Genomic DNA, 22934 nt, shown 5'->3' on the forward strand with positions numbered 1-22934 from the left:
ATACACAATCTAGTATTGGAGGTATTACTTCAAACTTTCTAATTTGTTGCATTTGTTTTCGCAGGTTTTTTTTTTATATTCTAGGCAAGTGAACTATTGTAACCAAGTGAAACATTCTCATTAAAGATGAATAGTCATAGTAAGGTATCTGGAGCTAAGATTTATCCCTTAAGTGTTTCATTAGGTTGTGAGATTTTTGATGAAGTTCTTTGTGAAAGTTTTAATTGGTTTTCTAGTAGTAGTTCCGGTGTGTGTAGCTTTTATTACTTATTTTTTTGCTAGAATTTAGAGTACTAACTGTTTGCGAAGAACTTATGTGGAGGAGAAAGTTTACTTGTGTCTTGAGATAATTCGATTGATATGCAAGTGTATACAACCATTGACAAGAAATAAAGTGATAAGTAAAGAGTATCATCTCTATAGGGATTGTATAAGAAAATTTTGTGAAATAAGACTTAGCAAATTGGTATTGAAAATAATTAAGGGTCAATTAGACAAACTACTCTGTTTAACTAAAAATCACCTAAGAAAAATTAAATGAAAGAAAAACACAGATAAAAGCAACAATTCACAAAAACAAACATCAATGACATAAATGTGCTAGATTAATTATCTTATTTAACTATGAGTTATTAAAACCTAGTAATGACGTACAGAAAAAAACCCATGGCAACTCGACTGTTCATTAACTCATGAAATCATACTTATTAAATTATTAAATTTTTATAACACAAGTTTATGTTAAATCAACTTGGTAATTTTCATAAGCGATTATTCATATTAAGTGAGGTAACGAAATATTTCTATGCTGAAATAGTTTAATCACATTAATTCTAGGGTTATGAAAGGTAATAAGTTTTTTCAATATTATTACTAATTTAACCTATTTTATCATAAATAAGATCAAACATGCATAAATTAGATAGTGTGCCAATTAATTTCAATCTAGGTCTGATTAAATTATTAATTCAGTTGCACCCACACATTCATAATACACATATAACATGTCATGATTTTATTTGACTGAGTGAACAGCCAAGACACATAACATCATTAACAACATTTTAATAAATCTAAGCTAAAAAACATAATCAATGTAACAATAATAAATTTAAGTCGTTATGATTAAGCTGAAAAAAATATTTGACAAACATGTTCATCAATGAAAAACAAAGTAAAAGTAAAAATAGGAAGAACAAGAAGACAAATCCAATGTTTTTTTGCTCATGCTCCCTTATTTCTTTTTGCTTTGCTCGTATTGCACAAATCTCCTTAGGAATGTCAAAAATTTTCTTCCCAACACGCATTGGAATTTCTTCTCTCAACTTTCTACGTTATTCTCTCAAATGGGAAGTAGAAGAATGAAAGAGAGGAAAATAGATGATGAGTGAGTGAGTGATGAGTTGAGTGATCAGATAGGGCCTATTTATACATGAAGGGAGTGGCTATTTTTAGCAAATTGAAGCCTTGAAAGTATCTCCCCCATGGCCGAACCTTGCTTTAAGGGAATGAAGTTAATGGCTTTGCTAAATTTAGCTTGGTAAATGAGAGAAGAAGCTTTAAAAGGGGAAGGGGTTTGAACAAAAATATGAGGTAGTTTTTTGGTTGTTTTCTAAATACTTTAATCAGCCTTGGATGGTTGATTTGGGCTCGTTGATGGACAATTTGGCCTCTCTCCCTTAATAGGAAATTCGAGCTCTTTTCTTCGTAGCAGACTGTCTAATTTTTCTCCCCAAATTCTGAGTTGGGTTAAGCATGTCCATTAATCCCTTAATTGGGGCTTCAAAACCTAATTATTAATCATCCCTCCTTTGCATGGCTTGTGCTATAGGGATGCTACAATATTTGAGTTTCAAAACACCACCTTTAAGACTGTCCTTTCTTCAAATGCACTAAATTGCTCCGAATTGGAAAAAAATATGTAATTTTAGCATATAAATAATTAAAATTAGAGATTTAGATTTAATTTTTTCCAAATTAGATATTATGTAATAAAATTACAAAAATATGATAAAAAACACTTGAAAATTTACATGAATTATTAGTTTGAAAAGGCTATAAAAGTCTATATCTTTTGGAGTTATAAACATGCAAGAGATAATAAGGGTATTTCTATTAACCTTGAGGTTCTTGCTACTCTCAACATGTCCACAGCACTTGCCTCAACATTTCCTATAACTCAAACGTTCATTTCTTTAATTGCCTCAACAAGTTGTACTTAAATTGCTTCTGCCTCGATTGTCTTTAGTTCACCAATTTTAGCCACTTCAGACTCAAACATTAAGGAATTAGTTAATAAAAGTCTAAGTTCTGTAAAGAGTGAACTCATAAATCATAGGCCTCCTATTCCTTCCAAGGATCAACAACAAAAGAAAAAGCAGAAAACTGTTATTCTAGGAGTTCAACCACACAAAATCAATCCCCTTTCACCGCCTCTTCAAGTAACTCTAGCGAAATCACTCATATTATTCATTCTCTTCCATTGAGTTTATGTAACGAGTCTGCTCCTTTAACTGGCTTATCTTCAAGTTCGCAGAGCTTATTTAGTGGCTTTGTTTCCTTAAATATATCCGGTAATAAGTCTATTATTATGCATTATTTTCTTGATTAGTATACCCACTATTTTATTTAAAACTAACAACTTAATTTGATTCTCTTTTAGTAGGTTCTTTCCCTAGTATATCCACCATAATACACAACTTCAAGCTCATCTGCATCATCAGTTGCTCTTTATTCAACTTTTTTAACTTTATCAATTCCTCATTCTATTGGTGTTTCAATAACTTGAATAAACTCTCTTTCTGTTGGCGTTCTTTCTACATCTAGAGGACCTTCTCAAAGTTCTCCAGCCATGAGCAGTACTTCCTCTGGGATTTAACCTGGTGGGATAATGGAGAGTCTTATAAGCCCTTATTCCTGCTATTTTCTTTAGCGAGGATTTGAAGGATCATGCATCTTCTTTCATCCTAACAAAGCAACCGAAAAAATGTTGGGATGGTTTCTTTCAAAATAGATTGAGGGCCCACCTGTAATGTACCCTATGGATTTATGGAAGAAAATTGACATTCAAGAATATGAGAAGAATTTTGCGCACCAACATATGAGTAAATCTTTAAAGCAAAAAGAAGTTCAACTGTAAAACTTAAATACTAAGAATGAGGTTTTGAAGAAATTAGTTTATGAAGTCACCTCAAGGTAAGCCATTTTAAAAGAAAAAAAATTAAACCTTTTGAAGAATTAAATATGAAATTGAAGGAAGAAGCTACGAAGCTGACAGGAGAAAATGAGGGCTTTCAAGAAGGAGAAAGTTGAATTTGAAGCTCGCATGAAAGAGATGACTTTGAAGTGTGTGAATGAAATTGCTTCTTTGAAGAGATCTCACAACGGCGAAGCTGCTCAACTTAGGGATGAATATAAAGCGAATATGAATGTCATGAAAGAAGATATAAAGAAAAGTTTGAAGAAAAAAGATGTTGAATCGAATCTCTTCAAGCTGCCATTAAAGCTCTCAAAAAGGAGAAAGATATTGAAGTCACTTTAGGTAAGGCAAAGAAAAACAAAGTCATCGAGGAAGCCATAACTACTGCAAAAGCTAAAGTTAAAAGCACATTCAAATGGGCTCAGCATGGTGCTACACTTGGCATTCAAGTGGCTCATGACCCACTCAATGTTTCCAATGTTCTATTGGGTAAATTTTGCGATACTATAATGAACTTTGATATACTCAATCCTGTTGGTCTTTAATGGGAGGCTTTTAGAAAGGATTAAGAGCTGTTGTATTGTTTCCTCCTGGTACTCGTGCTAACTCAACCCTTGGAGAGGAAGAAATAGATGGTGGAGGTGGAGGTGGAGGTGGAGAGGATTAAGAGCTCTTTGATTTATTTTGTAATTAAAATGATTTTCTTCAATCGATCTATTCATTTGCTTTCTTAATGTAAATTTATTTTTAGCTTGACTTCTTAAAGATAACTCATTTCTTTAAAGTGAATTTAGATAACACTTATTTAAAGTGGCTTTACCTCTTTAAGGTAATTCGTTTCTTTAAAGCGGACCTAGATAGCACACTTCTTTAAAGCGACTTTACCTTTGTAAGGTAACACACTTATTTAAACATGCTTCTTTAAAGCGAACTTAGATAACACACTTTTTTAAAGTGGTTTTACCTCTTTAAGGTAACACGCTTATTTTAAAACGAACTTAGATAGCCCACTTCTTTAAAGTGGCTTTACCTTTTAAGGTAATACGCCATTTGATGAAATCTTAGTTTGGCGAGCTCTAAGGTTTGGCGGACTCTTTTGTTAAGTATTTGCCCAACCCAGATAGTTTGGGCGACCTCATTAAATTCGCAATTGTTTAGTTTTGTTTATTATTTTTGTATGGTGATTTAGGACCAGTTCTTCATTGTTTAAAAAAAGCACTTCTGATTCCAAAAGCACTTTTAAAAAAAACTGTGAAGAACAAGCTGCTTTTGGCTAAAATTTTTAACTTTTCAGAAGTGCTTTTCACAAGCACTTATGAAAAGGAGAAGCTAAAAATTTTAGCTTTTAATCTCCCAAAAGCACTTTTGGTGCTTAATTACTTTTTCACCCCTCCAATAACATAGTATTTTCCTTTTTTTTCTTGGTGCTTAATTACAAATGTGTTAAAATCATTAATTAAAAATAAATTTTTTAAAAAATAATAATAATTACAAATATTTAATGGTTATATTTAAATATTTAAAATATAGCTTATATATTATAATTAAATTTTATAATTAATTAATATTTATTGCTTAAAAATATTTAAAATTTATATTTCATATATTAAAATATTAACAACAAGTTATAATAATTTTTTTATATTCTTACTAAAATATAATAATATTAACTAATTTAAATATTATTTAAATGCATATTTGTTACTTGATAAAAACATGTCTAAAATAGACATTTTATTTCTTAAAAGCACTTTTTGACAGCAATGCTAAACATTCAAATTTTAAACCAAACTTTTCAAAAGCACTTCTCAAAAGCATTTTTCCACAACACTTTTCAAAAGCACTTTTTCAAAAGCAATGAAGAACTGGCTCTTAGTCAGTCAAGTTGAAGTCTAGTTAGAATAGAACTAGACTATTGTATATGATAAGACCTAAATTTTGTTAAGTGCACTCAATCACGTGAATTAAGAGAGTTAGTGGAATTATATGATTTTTCCACTAATTCTTGTCTCTCTGCTTAAGTATACAAGGATAGCGCTTGTCTTTCTGAACACCTTTTATGTCTTATTCTTTCTTGATTTTCTTCTGAAAGTCTCTAAAAAGCTTAAGTTTAGAGAACTTCTTCAAAGTGAAGGTTTGCAGTATCTAGTCAACATATACGTTAGTACCAGCTCACTGATAATTTTCGATGAACCCTTAGGTTATCATTGAAGTCATTTATGAGTTTTTCGTACTGCATGCTTAGACGCTAGAATGGTGTGTGAGGAATGAAACTTCTTGATTCTGGATTAAGTGTTGTTGATTCTTGCATGCATGTTCAAATTTGATAGATTGATGATATGATATGCATAAATATATTTATTTTAGCTCAATAAGCTAACGAGGGTCCAAGTGATAAAGGCAAAGGACCTGCTTTTTAGATTGTGCTAGAATTTTTGGTGAGTTCCTTCTTACTTCCATGTATTGTAAATTTCTTGTTTAAATAATTCATGTAAGGTAATTAATCCTCATCTGTACTGGATGAAATGAGTATATGTGGATAATGGATATCCAAAGTCATCAGTCTGAGTTCAGTCAGTTTGTGATATAAAATAAGTGTCGTTCTTCATGCTTAAGCCATTACCATCTTCTTCTGAAATGCATGATATGATCTGGTTTGTGGTGCTGGAGAAGATGAGATATGTTTGTGTAGCCTCCGGTAGGACAGCTATATTGCAAACCGGATTGGCAGGTAACGATAAAACATGCTATTCTGAATGAAAATGATATAAGATATTAAGGAGGTGAATGTATGAAAATGAGAATGTATAATATGCTTGTGATTTTGAATTCTTGATACATGGTTGGCATGAAGATGTGTTGTCTAAGTTATGTTAAGTTAGTGAATAGTATACTCCCATGTGTTAAGTAAGTTGGCGTACCCAGTCTGTTTATTTTCGGTATACGCCATTAGGCGTACTATGTTCATTGTGTGTAAGTGTCTCTGAAAGGTTCGGTTGTATTGTAAGTAATGTTATGTATGATTTCTTTTTGGAACTCACTAAGCTCATATGAACTTACTCTGTTACTTTTTCCTTCTTAAGCTTGCTGACTGAAGGAAGACTTTGTTAAAAGGACTACGCCATAGTGCTGCTGCTATTGTGAGCTGACTATTTTGTTCTATATCATGCATGACTTTTGAGGGTGGCATATAAATGTATTTTGGAAATGAACTGTATAAATAACTTATATTTTGAAAAAAATATGTTTTTACAAGATTTCTATTAAGTATCAATGTCTGGTTGTGAATTATTGCATTCTGTTTAATGAACTATTATATTTGAACTTATACGCCAAATGGCTTGAACGCTATTTCAAATTGTTAATGATTTCATTTAAACTTCAGTAAAACCACAACTATCATATGTTTATATGTATAACTTTGTAATAATTTTATAAAGTTTCTGCCAAATTGTTTTGCTATAAGTTAGTCCGATTTGAGTAGTGACACATCAAGCTCGTATCTTATCATATGCTCGGTTTGGCATGTTCTAGGGGCTCATTTTTATACTTCATCATTAACCCAGAGGATTTCATTTTTTGAAAATCATGTAAATGTTTTTCTAACTTCTCTACTTTTTGTTCCAAAGTATTTTGACTAGCACAATTACAACTATCATCATAATCCTCATCATTATCTTTATCATCCATATCAACATCTTTATGTAACAACTCGAAAGTCAGTGGAGTCAGAAACGATGATTTCGAAATGTTGTTTTCTAATGATAGAATTTATGGATATTATTTACTAATATTTATGAGGGTATTACAGTATTATATTGTTGTTTGGTCTAATAATTTTAATTCTTTGGAAAGTTAGACAATGTACAAGTGTATCGGTTCTAAAGTCAGTGATTTTGGAAATTGAGGTATCGGGATCTTGTTTCTGTAAACTGGACTCGTAAATATTTTTATTAAATATTTACATAAAAATATTTACGGAGTTATATTAGAGGCGAATTAAATTTTGGATAAGTAAATTGCATGAATTAGGAACTATTATGATACAGGGACTAAATCACGTAAATGTGAAAAGTTGAATTATAAGTTTAAATAAATAAAAGGGACTAAAGTAGTAATTAAACCACTAATTAAATGATGTTGGATGGTTGTGGGGCAGTTGATGATGATAGTGTTATAATATTAATTAAATTAAACAATAAAACTTATGTTTTAATAATAAATAAAATGAAAACAAATGAAAAGAATATTAAGGAAAGTGGAATGAAAGAGAATTTTCAATTCTCTTTTGCATGCATTCGGAACATAAAGAGAAGAAAGAAAGAGTTGAAAGACATTAGGGGTTTCAAGCATTTCAATTTCAAATTGGTTAGTTTAATTTAATCCTTTCCTTATAATTTTTACGTTTTTAGAATCTCGGTATTTAGGGGTAGTTGACCCATGTTGAAATTTTTAATATTGTTCAAGATTGATAATGTTACCATTGTTGATTAGTTGGAGTTTTAGGGATTAAATTGATAGATTTTTAAGTTAGAAGTGGAAAAGAACTAAATTATGGAATTAATTGTTGATTTTGAGCAATAGGGACTAAATTGTGAAAAAAAATTGAAATTTAGGGGTAGAAATAAGAATTAGGGAATTAAATTCAGCTTAGAGTGAATTTGATATTAAAATTTAGGGTTAAATGTAGAAGTTAAGTTAGTCCCGACTTTAGGGACTAAATTGAATAAAGTGTAAAAGTTATATAAATTAGCAATTAAATGTGAAATTGTTTGTATATAAATGATATGCATGGTTTATTTATTTCCGTAGCTAATGTCGACTCAAATTCCTCGAAAAAAAAAGGGAAAATGCAGGGTCGTCGATGAAAAGCTCAGAGATTACAATTTGTATTTCTATAACCTAGATCTTTTCAATTGTTACATTCACAAACTGCGTTGCATGATAATGACATATGGTAAGGTGGAAATGTTAGAACGAGCTGAATTGAACTGATTCGAATTACTTATTGACATAATGACTAAATTGAATAGATTTGAAAAATATGATATAATATTACAATTGTGTAATTGAGTTCAATTAGTGATGAATTATTCTGTTACATATGTGATTTAATGATTGATTGATGAAATTATATTGTAGAACTGAGAACTTGAGTATAATGAAATTGAAACAAGGGTTGATAATGGATATTAGTTTATAAGCTCAGTTTAAGATACGTAAATAGATTGAATAATTAGATGATGTAATAGAACTTGTAGTTTGACATATTAAAATGCATTATAACCTTTATAATATGTTTTATTGTTCGATTATAGAAATACCACTGAGTTTTTACTTAGCGTGCGGTTTTGTTTTCCGTGCGCAGGTTAGGTACTTTTCAATTTGCCTCAGATTCAACATCCAACAATGCATCCCAGACTCAAGTGTGGTGATGATCTATTTTGTAATGGCATGTACCTAGAAGGTCCTTTTTTGACGTTGTTTATAATGTGTTGATATTTTGGTTTTCTAGCTCGATAATGGTCATTTATATATATATGATTCTGGTTGAAGCTATATTTGATATGTTAGCTTGGCTTAAGGTTTTGGTCTGTGTTTGTAGCTTAAAGCTTGATATCCTAAGTAGCTAGATGTTAGTTCAATATTGGCAAATTTGGTATGAATGAAAGCCTTGAATGGTTGATGTGTTGTTGATATGTTGGAAGATATAAAATGTGGTACCAATGAGGGTACATTGGTTAGACACTTAGGATGATTATTTTGACTTGTTTTGAGCATATTTAATTGAGTTTTGAATAGGTTAAATGACAGGTGAATTGGTTGCTTAGTGTCCAAGTAAACACAATTTGATAAACTTGAGTTTTAAGGTACATTTAAGGACACATGGCTGTAAGTCACACACGGGCAACACACATGAGCGTGTGCCCTGAACGTGTAGAATAACAACATAAGTGTAGTTTCCACACGGCCTGCAACATGGTTGTGTGATCCAAGTCAGTGAGTTACATGGGCGGAGACACAGTTTGGGACACGGCCGTTTGTCCCAAATTTGAAAGTCACACGGCCGTGTGTCTCCTGTTTCTAGGTATTTTGAGATTTCACCCTAAACTTCTAGAATTGTTTCAAATTAGTCCCTGCCTGTTTTTAGACTATTTTAAGGTCCTGTAAACTTGTATTAAGGATTGTAAGAGTAATTTTTACTCTGTATTGGTATGATATAGCATAATTCATTATTAAATTGCATAGACACGATTATAGAAATATTAAATTAGCATACATTACTCCTGTATCATGTGATGTTAATATTTAGCTTGCACCATTGCTTGTGATGAAATTAAATGCTCTAATTGGTTAGTAATGCCCGTGACCCTAATATGACATCGGTGAGGGTTTAAGGGTGTTACACCTTATCTACTAAATTTTCATTACATTGGTCGGCATGTTGTCGGTCTTGCCCATAATTTATGAATTTTTCCTTTTTACGCTTGGGATTTTACTCTTGATTCCTCCTATTTGCTTTAAGCTCCTTAATGAGCTTTTTATTACTTTCATTTCTCTCATTCACCTGCTTTTGCCTTTCCATATGCTCCTAGATGAATTTTTGTTGTTCATCATATTTATTTTGTTTAGAAGGCATTTGCTCCTTCATAATCCTTAATCTTTCTTGCATGTCCAAACATTATTGACTATCAGACTGATAATGCCGAGACCCTTGACTCGTCGGTGATGCTTCAGTATGGTGCTAGTTTTAGGGATTACAATACCGTGAAGGATATTGATGAAAACACTGGCATGGATTTTGCTAGTAGGGATTTTTTTGATTTTGGCTTTGTGGGTTATTTTGATTATTGCGGGATTATGTTTTTGTTGCCATGCAATGAATCTGAATGTTGGGTTGCTCTAGCTTGGTTAACATTTGCTTCTATGTTGTGACCGACGGGATTAGAAACTTGGCTATTAGCTAGGTCAAACCTCTATTGGGATGATCATTCCTGAATTTAACATGGTTTGTCTACGCTTACTACACCAATTGTCGACCAATGAATTAAGAAGGGAAGAGGATGATGGTTGATGAAGAAGGAGGGAGTATAAAGGTTGAAAGAATTTTTTATCTCGTGGAAATAGTTTAGAGGTTTAGTGTGGGAAGTATATGAGAATAAAACTATGTGAGTTGTTTGTATGACCCTTTTATAGTGGGGGCAGACTTAGCTACGTGCCCTAAGATTGTTGGTGTGAAAGTTTGATTTCATACCCTTGCAGTGGCGGTGATGTGACGTCCTAGGACGAGACATGTTAGGACAACTAGCAATCAATTACTTTGAGGCTCCACGTAGTTCTCATATTGCCTTAACGGAAGTGCACAGTTTTAAAGTTCATCAAGTTATGGTTAGCGAACTAGCTGTGAGTTCGCGGTATCGTTGGTTCCATTAAAAGACACGTGTTAAGCTTTTTATAAGTGTTTTGTGAGGCTCGCAAGATTTACTACACAAAGTATAATATATTTGCACATTAGTTATGATGTGAGATAGAGAGGCCCCATGTTTAGGTATATATTACAATTATTATCATAAAGTTATATTCTTGGTTCCATCTCTATGGTTTAATAATGGAGTCTTTTTTAAAGGATGAATGATGAGTAAGATACCTTAGTTGATCAAACAACCCAAATAAGGACATTCATATAAGAACATAAATCCTTCAAAAAAAAAACATAAAACCTAACACCATTAAAGATCATAATCGATGAACATGTTTTAAGGGTGTTGTAGTGCTTAAGCTGTACATACAAACAACACTTCTCCCTATGAAATTCAACTTCAAACTCGAATCTAAACTAATATGACGTGATGATGAAAAATTTAAAATTTAAATTTACATAAACTCAAATTAGCACATTTACGAAACTATTTAAATTTGAAATAATTTAAAATGATTTAATACTAAAATTTTGAATTCTAAATCCAAATTCTAATGACTCGAACACAGAACAAGTTGAAGTTGAAATTAAAATTGGCACAAAGTCAACTTGATTTGCAATTTCTTTTTTGAACATAACTACAAGTGCCATACATTTTATGATTTGAGATTAACCTTGCTTGTAATGACCCGAACTGAAATTGGCACAAAGTCAATATCTTGTAACTATAAGTGTCCTCATTTTATTAAGGATTATATGGTTTGGGATGAATTCAAGCTTGAAACTCATATTGACATAAAACCATTTTTTTTTTAAGTGTCATTTTGTTCAGGCTAAAGATGGTATGATTTGAAATCAATACTGTTCGTAATGACCTGAACACAAAGCAACCATTGTTTTTTTCCGACAACTACAAGTGTCCTCTTCTTCTTCGGGCTAGAACAATATTTAGGTAAAATATTTTCAATAATAACAAATCCAAATACTTGGAGGAATTCACTTCCAAGTCTCATAACACTATTGATAAAGCATAACATGTTCGACGCTTTTAAAGATAATAAATTCAAAGAGAAACAGTATGGGATAATTCACTGAAATTCGACATTAACAAGAACTTTTAGATAGTTGTATTACAGAGTATTGTATTACTTTTTTTCCAGGAAAGTTTATTTTTGAAGGAAAATAGATATGCAAAGCCAGAATCTGAAAGAAACACAAGCGAAATATACAAACTTCATATAATAATAGCTGTACTTATTCACCAGGAGGAAATGGAAATAAGCAGCAATAAATGCAATGATTTACTGGACCATCATTATGAATAATGGTGAAACTCCCCATGGACCATCAAGCTTTTATAGCCGCCTCCATGTATGTGGGATTTTCACACCCATTACTTTTTACCACACCTCCGGTTCCGACACAGGTATTTATAAGGTTGCCACACCCACCGCCACAACCACCGCAACCACCACAGCCACCGCTCTCCTCCTTGAGTCCACAACCACTGCTATTCACCATGCTTCCACAACCTCCGCCGCACCCACCACAGCCAGAGCCACAGCCACTGCTATTCACCATGCTTCCGCAACCTCCGCCACACCCACCACAGCCAGAGCCACAACTGCCGCTATTCACTATGCTTCCACAACTACCCCCGCACCCACTACCGCAACCACCACCACAGCCACCACCACAGCCACCACTCTTCACCATGTTTCCACATCCAGCACCACAACCACCGGCACCGCAGCCGCCACTATTCACTATGCTTCCACAACCACCCCCACATCCACTACCGCAGCCACTACCACAACCACCACTCTTCACCACGTTTCCACATCCAGCACCACAACCACCGCAGCCACCACTGCTTACCGTGTTGCCTTTCTCACTTCCACAGTCCCCATTGCATGAACCATCTTTTTTAGGTATCACTGCATTTTCTAATGTCACATCCGAATGGACTTCAGTTTCCATGGAGGCATGCTGGTCGTTGTCAACAATTACCTTTCGTGTTGCACCATCTATCTCTTTCGTACTTTTGCCATCAACAGTGAAGCCAAAGCGTCCTTCCTTCTTCAAAATGTGAGAAAGTATAAACATCGATACCAATCCGGGCAAAACAAACCATCCCTCCTTTGCCTATTCATTTTCAATTAAAAAGTGGAACCAGTAAGTAAATTTCATCTTTTTATAATTGTATAGTTGCATGTCTAATAAATGGCAAATAGCTAACCTACCTTCAAGCATCTAGATTTCAAGTTAAGCAATGCAACAGCTTTTCCGTATGGATGTTCAACAGAAAATTCAACAGCAGTCATAAAGTCACCTTCGTTCTTCTGCTTCTCACAATGTTTGGGTTCGTAATCCAGTTTTCTACCAGAAAAAACCTTTACCTGTTCAATAATCAAAAGAGTGGGAAATTTAACACTAATCATATATATATATGCACAACTAAAACATGCAGACGCTCAGGCAGCAAAAATCAAAAGAAAGTAACAATAAGATGCTGGAGTATGATCTCCCCGAGCGTTGTGTAAGAGGTGAAAGAATGATTTATGTAGCCAATGAAACAAACTCCTAGCAAGTTCAAGATATGTCAGGATGGAAGTTAAGGTAAAAACAACAATCTCTATTACTTTACGCTTTATTTGCGTAAATGAAGGTTCATCATGTATAACAAACTTTACAATATCATAAGAGATTTATATATATGATGTGAAAATAAATGGATGCATACCGTCCTATTGCCTTTGAGATCAAAGAGATGACCATTTTCACCGACTTCTGCATTGTGAAGAACCCATTGGGAATTCATCAAATTCCAATGAGTCCCTAGAAACTCTGCTACTGTATGAGTTTCTCCATGCTTTGTGATACCAATTACTTGCTTACTCGAGAGGCTGTTCTCTTTCATCTTTGCCTTCCCGAACTCCCTATAATCAAGCCCCGAAATTGTCAAATTAATTCCAAGGTTTACAAGTCTTGAAACTAACAGTGGTGAGAAAACAGAAAGATGCATAGGTGCTATAATTGTTTTCCAAAGAATTATCATATGTAAACAGCACGGGCTAAAGACACAAAAACACTCGGCTTAGACGGTATATAAATATTTAATAACTTGTAAAAATACTCGGAAGTAAGCTTAAAGTTAATTGCCAACATTTAACTTGGTGTGAATGCATGTATATACCTCATTTGAAGTCTTATGACCTCAGCTTGAGTTTCATCAATGACACGGGTATAGCTCTTGCCACTTGGGACAGTTCCGGTAAGAGGGAGCTGAAAACAAGAACCTTTCGAAAAAGGATGGGATCGAACCATGTGAAGCACATGTGGTGCTGCTGTAGGAACTGTGAAGGAAGCAGCAACACGTAGGCCAATCGGTTTTGAAGATCCATTTCCAGAAGGGGGTACCAAGTCCAACCATTTCTCCACAGCAAGTTTGGAAACCGGATCTAGAAACTCTTCTATGGAGAGTGAAGCAGTGCCTAGAGTTTTGCATGTCTTTGTTACTGGTAAAGTGGAAGCTGAATTTGATACGAGTTCGAAATGCAGTTCACCAGTAGGTTCACACTGAAATAAAAGAACCTGTTTCTTCCCAGACTCAGATAAAATAGTCAGTTTCTGCTTAGTATTACAGAATACATCGGGTTGAGTTTTACTTAACAAGACAAAGAGATTCCCCTTCTTTTCGTCCGGTAAGTTCTTAACTGCAACAATCTCCAAAAGTACCTGAAAAAAGGCATCAAACATAATGAGAAATGACCTTTAAAATACGAAAGCAGCATTGGTACCGTGGTCCAGGTTAAATATAGGTAAACTACCTCTACAATCCTCATCTCAGGAAGCTTAATAATGTTCGGAAACTCATTTGTTGCATCTATTTTCTTAGGTAAAATGTCGGGAATGCAAGGAATAGCTGCAAGAGGAGATGGAGAATTCCCTCTATACATGGCCCCCGACTTCGAGTATCTTTTGCCGAATGTATCCTCCCACTGTTTAGTAGTCCCCGAAAATCCGACATCAAGCTTCTTCCCCTTAGTTCTGTCTGAGTCTGTATCATCATGCTCCAATATCTTACCAAGTACTGTATTCAAATCTTTGCAGTAAGAGACAGGATGCAACTGGTGTGTGTGCCAGATAAGGTCGATGTCATAGGTTGGAACGCAAAAGCGCTTTGTCGAATTCTCTCGATTCCTCTTGATCAGATGAAGGAAACCCTTATACCTAGCTACAGCTTCTTCGATAAAGATATTGTTATTCATATGCGCTCTGGATACCTAGAGCCGAAAACAAGATTAGGCAGATTGTCAAAGAAGAATGCTACTAAAAAGATAACGATTTAGATCATTCCCGGACTCACCTGATAAAAGAAAGGACTCTGCCTTTTAACAGCTGAAACTAGATCATATTCAGTGTGTTTTTCAAGTCCAGAAAGTGTTTCAGAGGCATTTTCAGACAAGGCTTTGGTGAAATCAAAGTCATAAGCTTCATTCGGATAAAGCCTGTTCCAAATTTCTTCGGTTTGCCGTTTACATGCGCCTCGAAGGGAAGACACAACATTAGTATTGTCAAGGATCTTCCCATAGAGTTCTTCACAGTCAGACTTGTAACGAACCTGATTTAAAAAGACAAGAAAATGCCAACTTCAACTTACAAAAAATAAAACAAGCAAAAAATTTCAGCTTAGAGACATACTGGGTTTAGCCTATGGCAATGCCAAATCCATTCACAATCAAGAGGAACAACCAAAGGCCCTTCCAAAATGGGTTCTTCATAACATTTGGCTAGCAAGGGAAGCCAGTAAGCATTGTACCTAAAAATTAGCATATATAAAAAAATCAACAACCCAAATTTTGATTCAAAATGCACATCAATTAAAAGGGTTTAAGCTAGGAATCAAATGCAAAACTTGGAGAAACTTAGACAAAATGAAATCCCCAAAAAGACCCAGAATTTGAAAATGGTAAAAATGATGATTTTAGCAACAATCAAGAAATTGAGCTGTGAAAGTGATCACCTGTAAATGGCTCTATGGAGAGTAGGGCCATCGTAGAGCCAACGGTTCCTATCGACAGCAGCGAGGAATTCAAGCTGGTTCTTGGCAGCACCTGCAAGGTTCAAACTAATTTCGATCTTTTGAGCTTCGATCCATTCCAGTCCTTGCTCTTTCTCCATTTCCATCTCTTCTATTGCCACATAGAAACAGAATCCCATTAATAGAAAAACAAAATCAAAGAAGGAAATTAATAAAATGACATAAGAATTATAACTGATTTTTTTTGTTCATAACTGATGATGAACAGATTGAGAAGAATACCGGAAACGTATTTCACTTGGCTTGTCATTGCTTTTCTCAGTTGTGATATTTCGCAATATCTGTCGAGCTATATATTGGAGATTCTTGTCTGAAACTCTTAACTGAAGTTCAAAGAAAATGACCAGAATGTCCTTTTCATTTTTTTGTTAAAATTTCCTATTATTCCTCGTACTTTGTGAAAGTTGTGGATTTAGTCTTTGTACTTTAGTGTAATCAATTTTAGTCTTTGTACTTTTCGGATATTGAAATTTTAGTCCTGAACCAAATAGTAGCAGTTAAATTTGTTTGTTTAAATTCAATTACTAGTTCTATACAACGTGTATCGTTGTAAGTCCATATTCTCCAATTGGATCATTCTAAGTCCTTATACTTATTGAGCTTTGAAATTTCAATCTTGACACAGATGACAGTATTTAATCCATTAACTAGATTTTTAGTGTGTAGTGTGTGGAAAAAACAAGCTGACATAGTAGTACACATATGATAATATGTTTGCCACATCAGATTTTGAAAATAACAGAACTTAACTAAATGAATTTAACAATTATCTTTTCGTAAGGACTGAAATTAAAAAATTAAAAAATATAAAGACAAAAAATGACCAAATTAAAGTAAGGGATCAAATCCATAACATAAAATATGGGGACTAATAGCAAAATTTAATCTTCTTCTTATTTTCTCTGAAACGTGATATAGAATAATATAACTGAGGACAAGGTAACATTTAGCAAATTTTCCGTTTAGTCTCTAAATTTTTTTTATCCATATTAGTCTCAAAATTTGATAGTTTTTCAATTTGGTCTTTAAATTTAGATTCTGTTAAAATATGATGACATAATACTTTGAAATTGTGTCACATTATCACTTGAAATTTTATTTTCAAAAAAAATTAATTCTTCAATATTCATTTATAATTTATAATTATTTATTAATATTTTATATATATTATTTTTAAAAATTATGATTGAGCAAGGATATAAAAGCAAGGGTTGTCTTTTATGTAGGGTCTCCAATGGGATAATATTTTTATTTCTCTAAATATTATTTTCTTTTGTATGGATAATATCAAAGAAGAATAATTTATAGTAAATTAAGGAATAAACAAAGATTAGTAAGCTATTGATAGGGATTTGCAACTTGCATTGAAATTTTCTAATGATGTTCTGTTTCTTACATCTTTATATAATTTTTTATTGAATTTTCCATGAAGTAAGAAGGAAAATGCCCAACGGAAATCTTACTATTTTCAAACTTGAAGTTAAATATGACTATTAAAGATTTGACACTCATATTTTTTAATAACATTTGTTTAGTATAAATATACGCAAATGTTAATTTTCAAAAATTAAATAATCATTTAAACACTCCCATTCGAATCGATTTTTTATTTTTCAATTTTTCTTAATGAGTATTTATTTATTTATTATCGCGAATATAAATGGATAATAAACAAGACAAAAGGAAAATGGGTATAATAAATGGTAAAATGAAAATAGGATTTTAAGAAATAAATAAAAATGAAAGCAACGGTGGAACCAACCGCCTGTCAGGGTGAGGAAAATGACGTTGATTTGTTTCGTGTACGAAAACGCCTGTGAAGTGAAGAGAGCTCAGTTGGTACTTGGTACTACTACATCTAACTCAGATGTGCAGTACAATTATCATTTTCTTTTTTTTCAAAATTAAAGTATCCAAAAATGTATGTGGTCGGCTATAAAATCTATTTTATTCGGATTAACGAACTTATATCACACTGTCTGGTTAGATTAGACTTGTTCATGAGTCGGGTCATTTGGCCCGGTCCTAAGGTCCTCCTGAAATATACGAGGGTTTGAATAAAAATATAAATTCAAAAAATAGGTTTAGACAAAAAAATAAGGCCCGTTTAAAAAATTGGCCGGGCCTCGAATAAAGCATTTTGGCCTGAGTCTAGCTCAACCCGGCCTAAATTCACTAAAGGACAAAAAAAATTGTTTTTTTTTATATTATTTTCTTGTTGTTTTCTCCTTATGTTGCAACCATTTTACTATTATGTTGTTACTATTTTGTTGTTATTATTTAGATATTGTATAAAACTTATTTTATTTTTAATTTTGTTATTATTTTAGAGGTTAAAATTTATTTTCGATTTGTTGAGAAATATTTATTTTGATATTTTTAGTATTTTTGATGTATTATATATATATATATTAAAATTATATAAAAATAATATAAAAAGTAATATGGGCGAGCCGGGTTGGGCTGGGTTTTAACATTTTTATCTGGGTCAGGCTTGGACAAAATTTTAGGCCTATTTTTTGGGCCAGGCCTAGCGAACGGGCCTAAATTTTTAGTTGAGCCCGGCCCAAACTTGGCCTGACCCAGCCCATGCACACCTCTAGTTAGTATTTTATATTTAGCACATTTGGTTTTAATGTTTAATTTGATATAAGTTTTTTTTGTTTCAATTCGCTATTTGAATTTAATTTTATATTGAATTTAGTAGTAAAATATTTTCAAATTGATACTTGTGTTTTTCCTTGTCCCATATAAGTACTTAAGTTTGATTTTAATTTTCAATTTAAAATTTAAGTTTTTCTTTTATTCCAATTAAGTACCTAAAATAAATATATCGAATATTTATTCCCGTAACTACCATTGATTTTAGGCTTCTCAATATATATAAAGGATTAATATTCAATGCATTCAGATCACTATCAATTAATCAAATGATTATGTAAAATTTTAAAATTAATTAATTAACTTCATTTTTAATGATATATTATCAACAATGATTGATTAATTATGCATAAAATTATATCTCAAAATTAAGGGTTCCTTTGGATGTGTATTTACTTTTAGAGCGGTGTGTTTAACTTTATTTTTGTCTCACGCTATAGTATCGTTATAGTATCTAATATTACCACTATTTTTATATTAATCACAAATAAACGCACCGCTCATCTAAAGAAACTCTAAAATTATAAAAATATGATAACGTGTGATCTAAGCCCGCCTTTATTTCCGAAAAAGTTTAAGGAAAGCTCTGCATAAATGAGATTTCCATGAGCTTTTCAGTTGGGAGTGTAACTTAAATGAGTTACTTAATCGAATATTGGTGCCCCTTTCACGTTAGCATTCCTTTTAATTTCATTAATTGTTTTAACTTTTTAAATAATTTTACTAATATTATTTGTTGTTTTATAGTAGAAAGTAATTATTATAAAAAAATAGTTTAAATTAAATTTTATTATATAATTTATAATTATGTAGAGATTTTAAATTCATTCGTGTATCACTAAAAAAATGAAAAAAATTTGCTCCAAATAATAATACACAAATAATAAATCAACCTGCAAGTAACTATATAAAACAAATTATTAAAATATTAATTGTTTTAGGGTGGGTTTGGATGGGCGATTAGGTGCGGTGCGGTGTGTTTAGCTTACTTTTTTTCTCATGTTACAGTATCGCTACAGTATCTAATCTCACCGCCACCGCTGTTTTTACACTAACCGCAGGTAAACGCACCGCCCATCCAAACTCACCCTTAATAAATTAAAAAAGTTAAAATTTTAATTAATTAATTTATTCAGTAGAAAAATGAATTCTAAATTTAATTTTATTAAATAATAATTTCTTATTTTATAGTAATAATATTTGATGCAGGTACATAAGTCTCATGCACCACGGTGAAAAATAACAAAACGCATCATAATTAAATTAAACAAAAATAGAGGACTTATAAATAAATACTGATAATTTTATTTAACCATAATTAGGCAGTACTGTAACTTGGCAGTAGACTTGACAGGATTTTCGTGTAGAACCAGTTCGATTTCCAATGCAGCTCTTGATTTAGCTGCTAGTAGTAGCAACCCATCAAAACTCATAATGATAGATTAATCGACCGAACTAATCTAATTCGGTTACTCAGTCGGTTAACTGATCTAGTTCGGTCGGAGGTCGGTTAAAGATTTTTTTTGAATTTCAATTAACGGTAAATTCGGTTTAAAATTGGATAATTAACTGAATTAATCGAAATTAGCAAATAATATTATATATTATATGTATTAGGCTATTATTAGTTTCGGATAATTTGATCAAATAAACATTATCAAAAAAATTTATATGTTTTATACTTGTTTTAACCAAAAATAATAATTTGGGTAATTTTTTTTGAAAAAATTTCGGTTCGGTTAACTGTTAAAAGATAAAAAGTTGAGTTAATTCGGTAAATATTAGTTCGGTTCGGTTAACCATTTGAACACCCTAACTCTAAATCAAAACTAAATCTAAACCCCAAACTAAAACCCAAGTTGAAACCCCTGAATTGGCGGTTTTCGACAAATTTGAGTAACTAAATTTAAGGCATTTGTAAAGCATTCTATTATTACTCATTCTACTCGAATGTTGAGTGACTTCTATTGCATGAATTGAATCTTTCCATGGGTATGTTTTTCTAGCCAAATTGACTTCTGCGTTAAAATAATTAAACTCCCACAGTAACCTACTAGAAATAAAAGAGTGAAAATAAAATAAAAGAAAGAGGCTGAAAATGAAAATAATGCATTGAATTAAGTTACAACTTAATTACAAAAAATGAGGAGGAGAGGGAGAAGTTGGAAGTTCATCAAAAATAAAAGTTCATATCTTTTGTGAAAGTGACTTATTACACGTTTGTATATTGTGAGTTGTGGTTGGTAGTCATTCATTTGTTGTTTTTTCTCCCCCTTAAAATGCTAATTAATCAGCTTCCTTATTATTTTTTGGGACATTCAAAAATGCACCAAGAAGGCGTACCTAACTGCTAACTAGAAACTGAATGAATTATTCATGCCTATTTCATGAATAACAATCGAGTATGCAAAGCTTTTGAACAGAGAAAGAAATTTTAGATAATTAAATAGGCAGATAATGGCAGTGGGATGTGGGGGCAATTCAGGACGATAATTACGCGTCGGCCAACTTTTAAAAACATCAATCTCAACAACTAAATCATTAATCTGGGAGCAGCAGACTTGACAGGATCTTTGTGCAGAACCAGTCAGATTGTCATTGCAGCTCCTGATTTAGCTGCTAGTAGTAGCAACCCATCAAAACTCATAGTCAACACAACCCCATGGTTGGCTCATAACTGAGTCAGATCTCCTCAGTCGTTGTTTCTTCAACTAATAACGTCTTCATCCTAAATCTGCAGTCTTTTCTATCACTTCTCATCTCCACACATAGCTTTAATGCCCACACTATTCTCTTCCCATGTTTAGCCATTTCTCTTGTAATCACCTCACTCCTCTTTTCAGCCTCACCATCTCAGAAGGACCCTTTTTAGCCTTTAATTGGACTCTTCAGATTTCTCATCTTTTTAGCCTTTTAAGCCTTTAATGGCTTAACCTAGTTGCGATCATTTGGCTTCAATTCATAAATGGAATTAACTCAAGTTTCCCAGTTTATTCATCCCAACTCAAACATCTCCTTTCCATTTCACAAATTCAGCTAAATAACCTTGCCTTTGCCTCTGATGTCGGTAAGCTGTTCGGGTGGCTTTTAGGCAGCATTGCCAACAACTTGCCCATGTGGTTGGTCCTTATCCTCGATTATTTAGTTGAATTTGTGAAATGGAAAGGAGATGCTTGAGTTGGGATGAATAAGCTTTGAATTTTGAGTTAGTTTCATTTATGGATTGAAGCCAAATGATCACAACTAGGTTAAACCATTGAAGAAAACTTCGAGCCATGACCAAAGCCAAATGCGAAAGGATATGTGTAACACCCCAAACTCGGCCCAGACATTATGGTTGGATCTAGCGATGTCACATGATAGGGTGTTTGAAAACCGTGTCGTCGCGTTAAAACCATTTCCATCGAATTCATTATCTTAATATCTTATTAGTTCCAAAATTGTGTTACTCATTTAATCGATAGTTTCAAAAAGTTATTCGTTTGCGGAAGCTTTTAAAATAGATTAAACAAGTGTGCGTTTAGGAAAAACATTTGTTTCTTTTAAAAACTGAGGTTTCCTACTACTAACAGTTGTAATCCATAAGGTAAAGATAATTAAAACCCAAAACTAAATTCCAAAAGTCCAATTACAACCCAAAAACTTAGCCAGTAAAAATAGAATAGAAATAAAACCAATTATCAAAAATATGGGTTAAAAACCATGAAAGTCCAAAATCGTGGTCACCGTCGAGTCCTCCGCCGCACCAATCTGTCTAGATTTGGGTATTATCTGTGCACATTTAAATAAAATGGGTGACTTTACGAAAACTCAGTGTGTAATCCCACAAAAAACAAACAATAGCAAATCACAGTGCACAATTAAATCAGTCTTGAGCCTAGGCCATTTTTCAGTATCAGTAACAGTTTGGGCCTTAGCCCATCTCACTACAGTATCAAATATGCAGTAGGGCCTTAGCCCATCACAGTATCAGTTGCAGCCATGCAGTATTCAGTAACAAAGTCCTTCCCAACCAACCTCTACACACCATCTCCATCCAACCCCACACTCTATGTGGGGATCAAATCAACCCACTCATCCCTACACTCCAGGTAGTACCGAATGCGGCACAAAACAGTAATTTGCAGCTGAGCTACCAGTATGTTAGGCTTAAGAGCCTTTCAGTACACTTCCTCCAAATATAATTAACCCAACCCCATGCAATGCAACATTAGCAATCAATTCAGTGAAAATGGGCTCACACGCTCATGTGGTCTGCCAGTGTGGGCCCACACGCCTGTGTGGCCCACTCGACCCAAATTGGCCTTGGCCGTGTGATTCATTTTTAATGTAACCCGTGCTAGCTAAATATTCATATATGTTTTCACTATTTACTTATATGTTCACTACACCAAAACAGGTTTTTAGCGACGTTTTTTAGGCCTTTAGCGACGCTAAGCGCCGCAAAAAAGGCCGCTAACGTTTGCAGCGTTTACAAAAATAAACGCCGCTAAAGATCATGTTCTTTAGCGGCGTTTTTTCTGAAGTGCCACTAAAGAACATAATCTTTA

General features: G+C 33.1%; 1 protein-coding gene across 2 annotated transcripts; it reads right to left on the minus strand.

Annotated features, from left to right (window-relative positions):
• Positions 1–11698: 11698 nt before the first annotated feature.
• On the minus strand, positions 11699–16031 carry LOC107950492 (glycine-rich domain-containing protein 1). 2 transcript variants are annotated; one of them, XM_016885340.2, is made up of 9 exons: positions 15946–16031; positions 15646–15814; positions 15324–15441; positions 14989–15243; positions 14450–14905; positions 13816–14357; positions 13363–13558; positions 12863–13018; positions 11699–12764 (listed from the first exon to the last, which is right to left on the minus strand). In XM_016885340.2, exons 1-9 carry the CDS (start codon positions 15971–15973, stop codon positions 11967–11969), a joined length of 2718 nt encoding a protein of 905 aa, XP_016740829.2. In that variant the 5' UTR covers positions 15974–16031; the 3' UTR covers positions 11699–11966. The 2 variants fall into 2 exon arrangements, with proteins under 2 accessions (XP_016740829.2, XP_016740830.2); XM_016885341.2 differs by having other exon boundaries at positions 15646–15811; positions 15946–16001.
• Between the last annotated feature and the right edge of the window lie 6903 nt (positions 16032–22934).

The sequence above is a fragment of the Gossypium hirsutum genome, chromosome D03 (assembly GCF_007990345.1).
Source record: "Gossypium hirsutum isolate 1008001.06 chromosome D03, Gossypium_hirsutum_v2.1, whole genome shotgun sequence".
In the NCBI taxonomy this organism is placed as follows: Eukaryota; Viridiplantae; Streptophyta; class Magnoliopsida; order Malvales; family Malvaceae; genus Gossypium; species Gossypium hirsutum.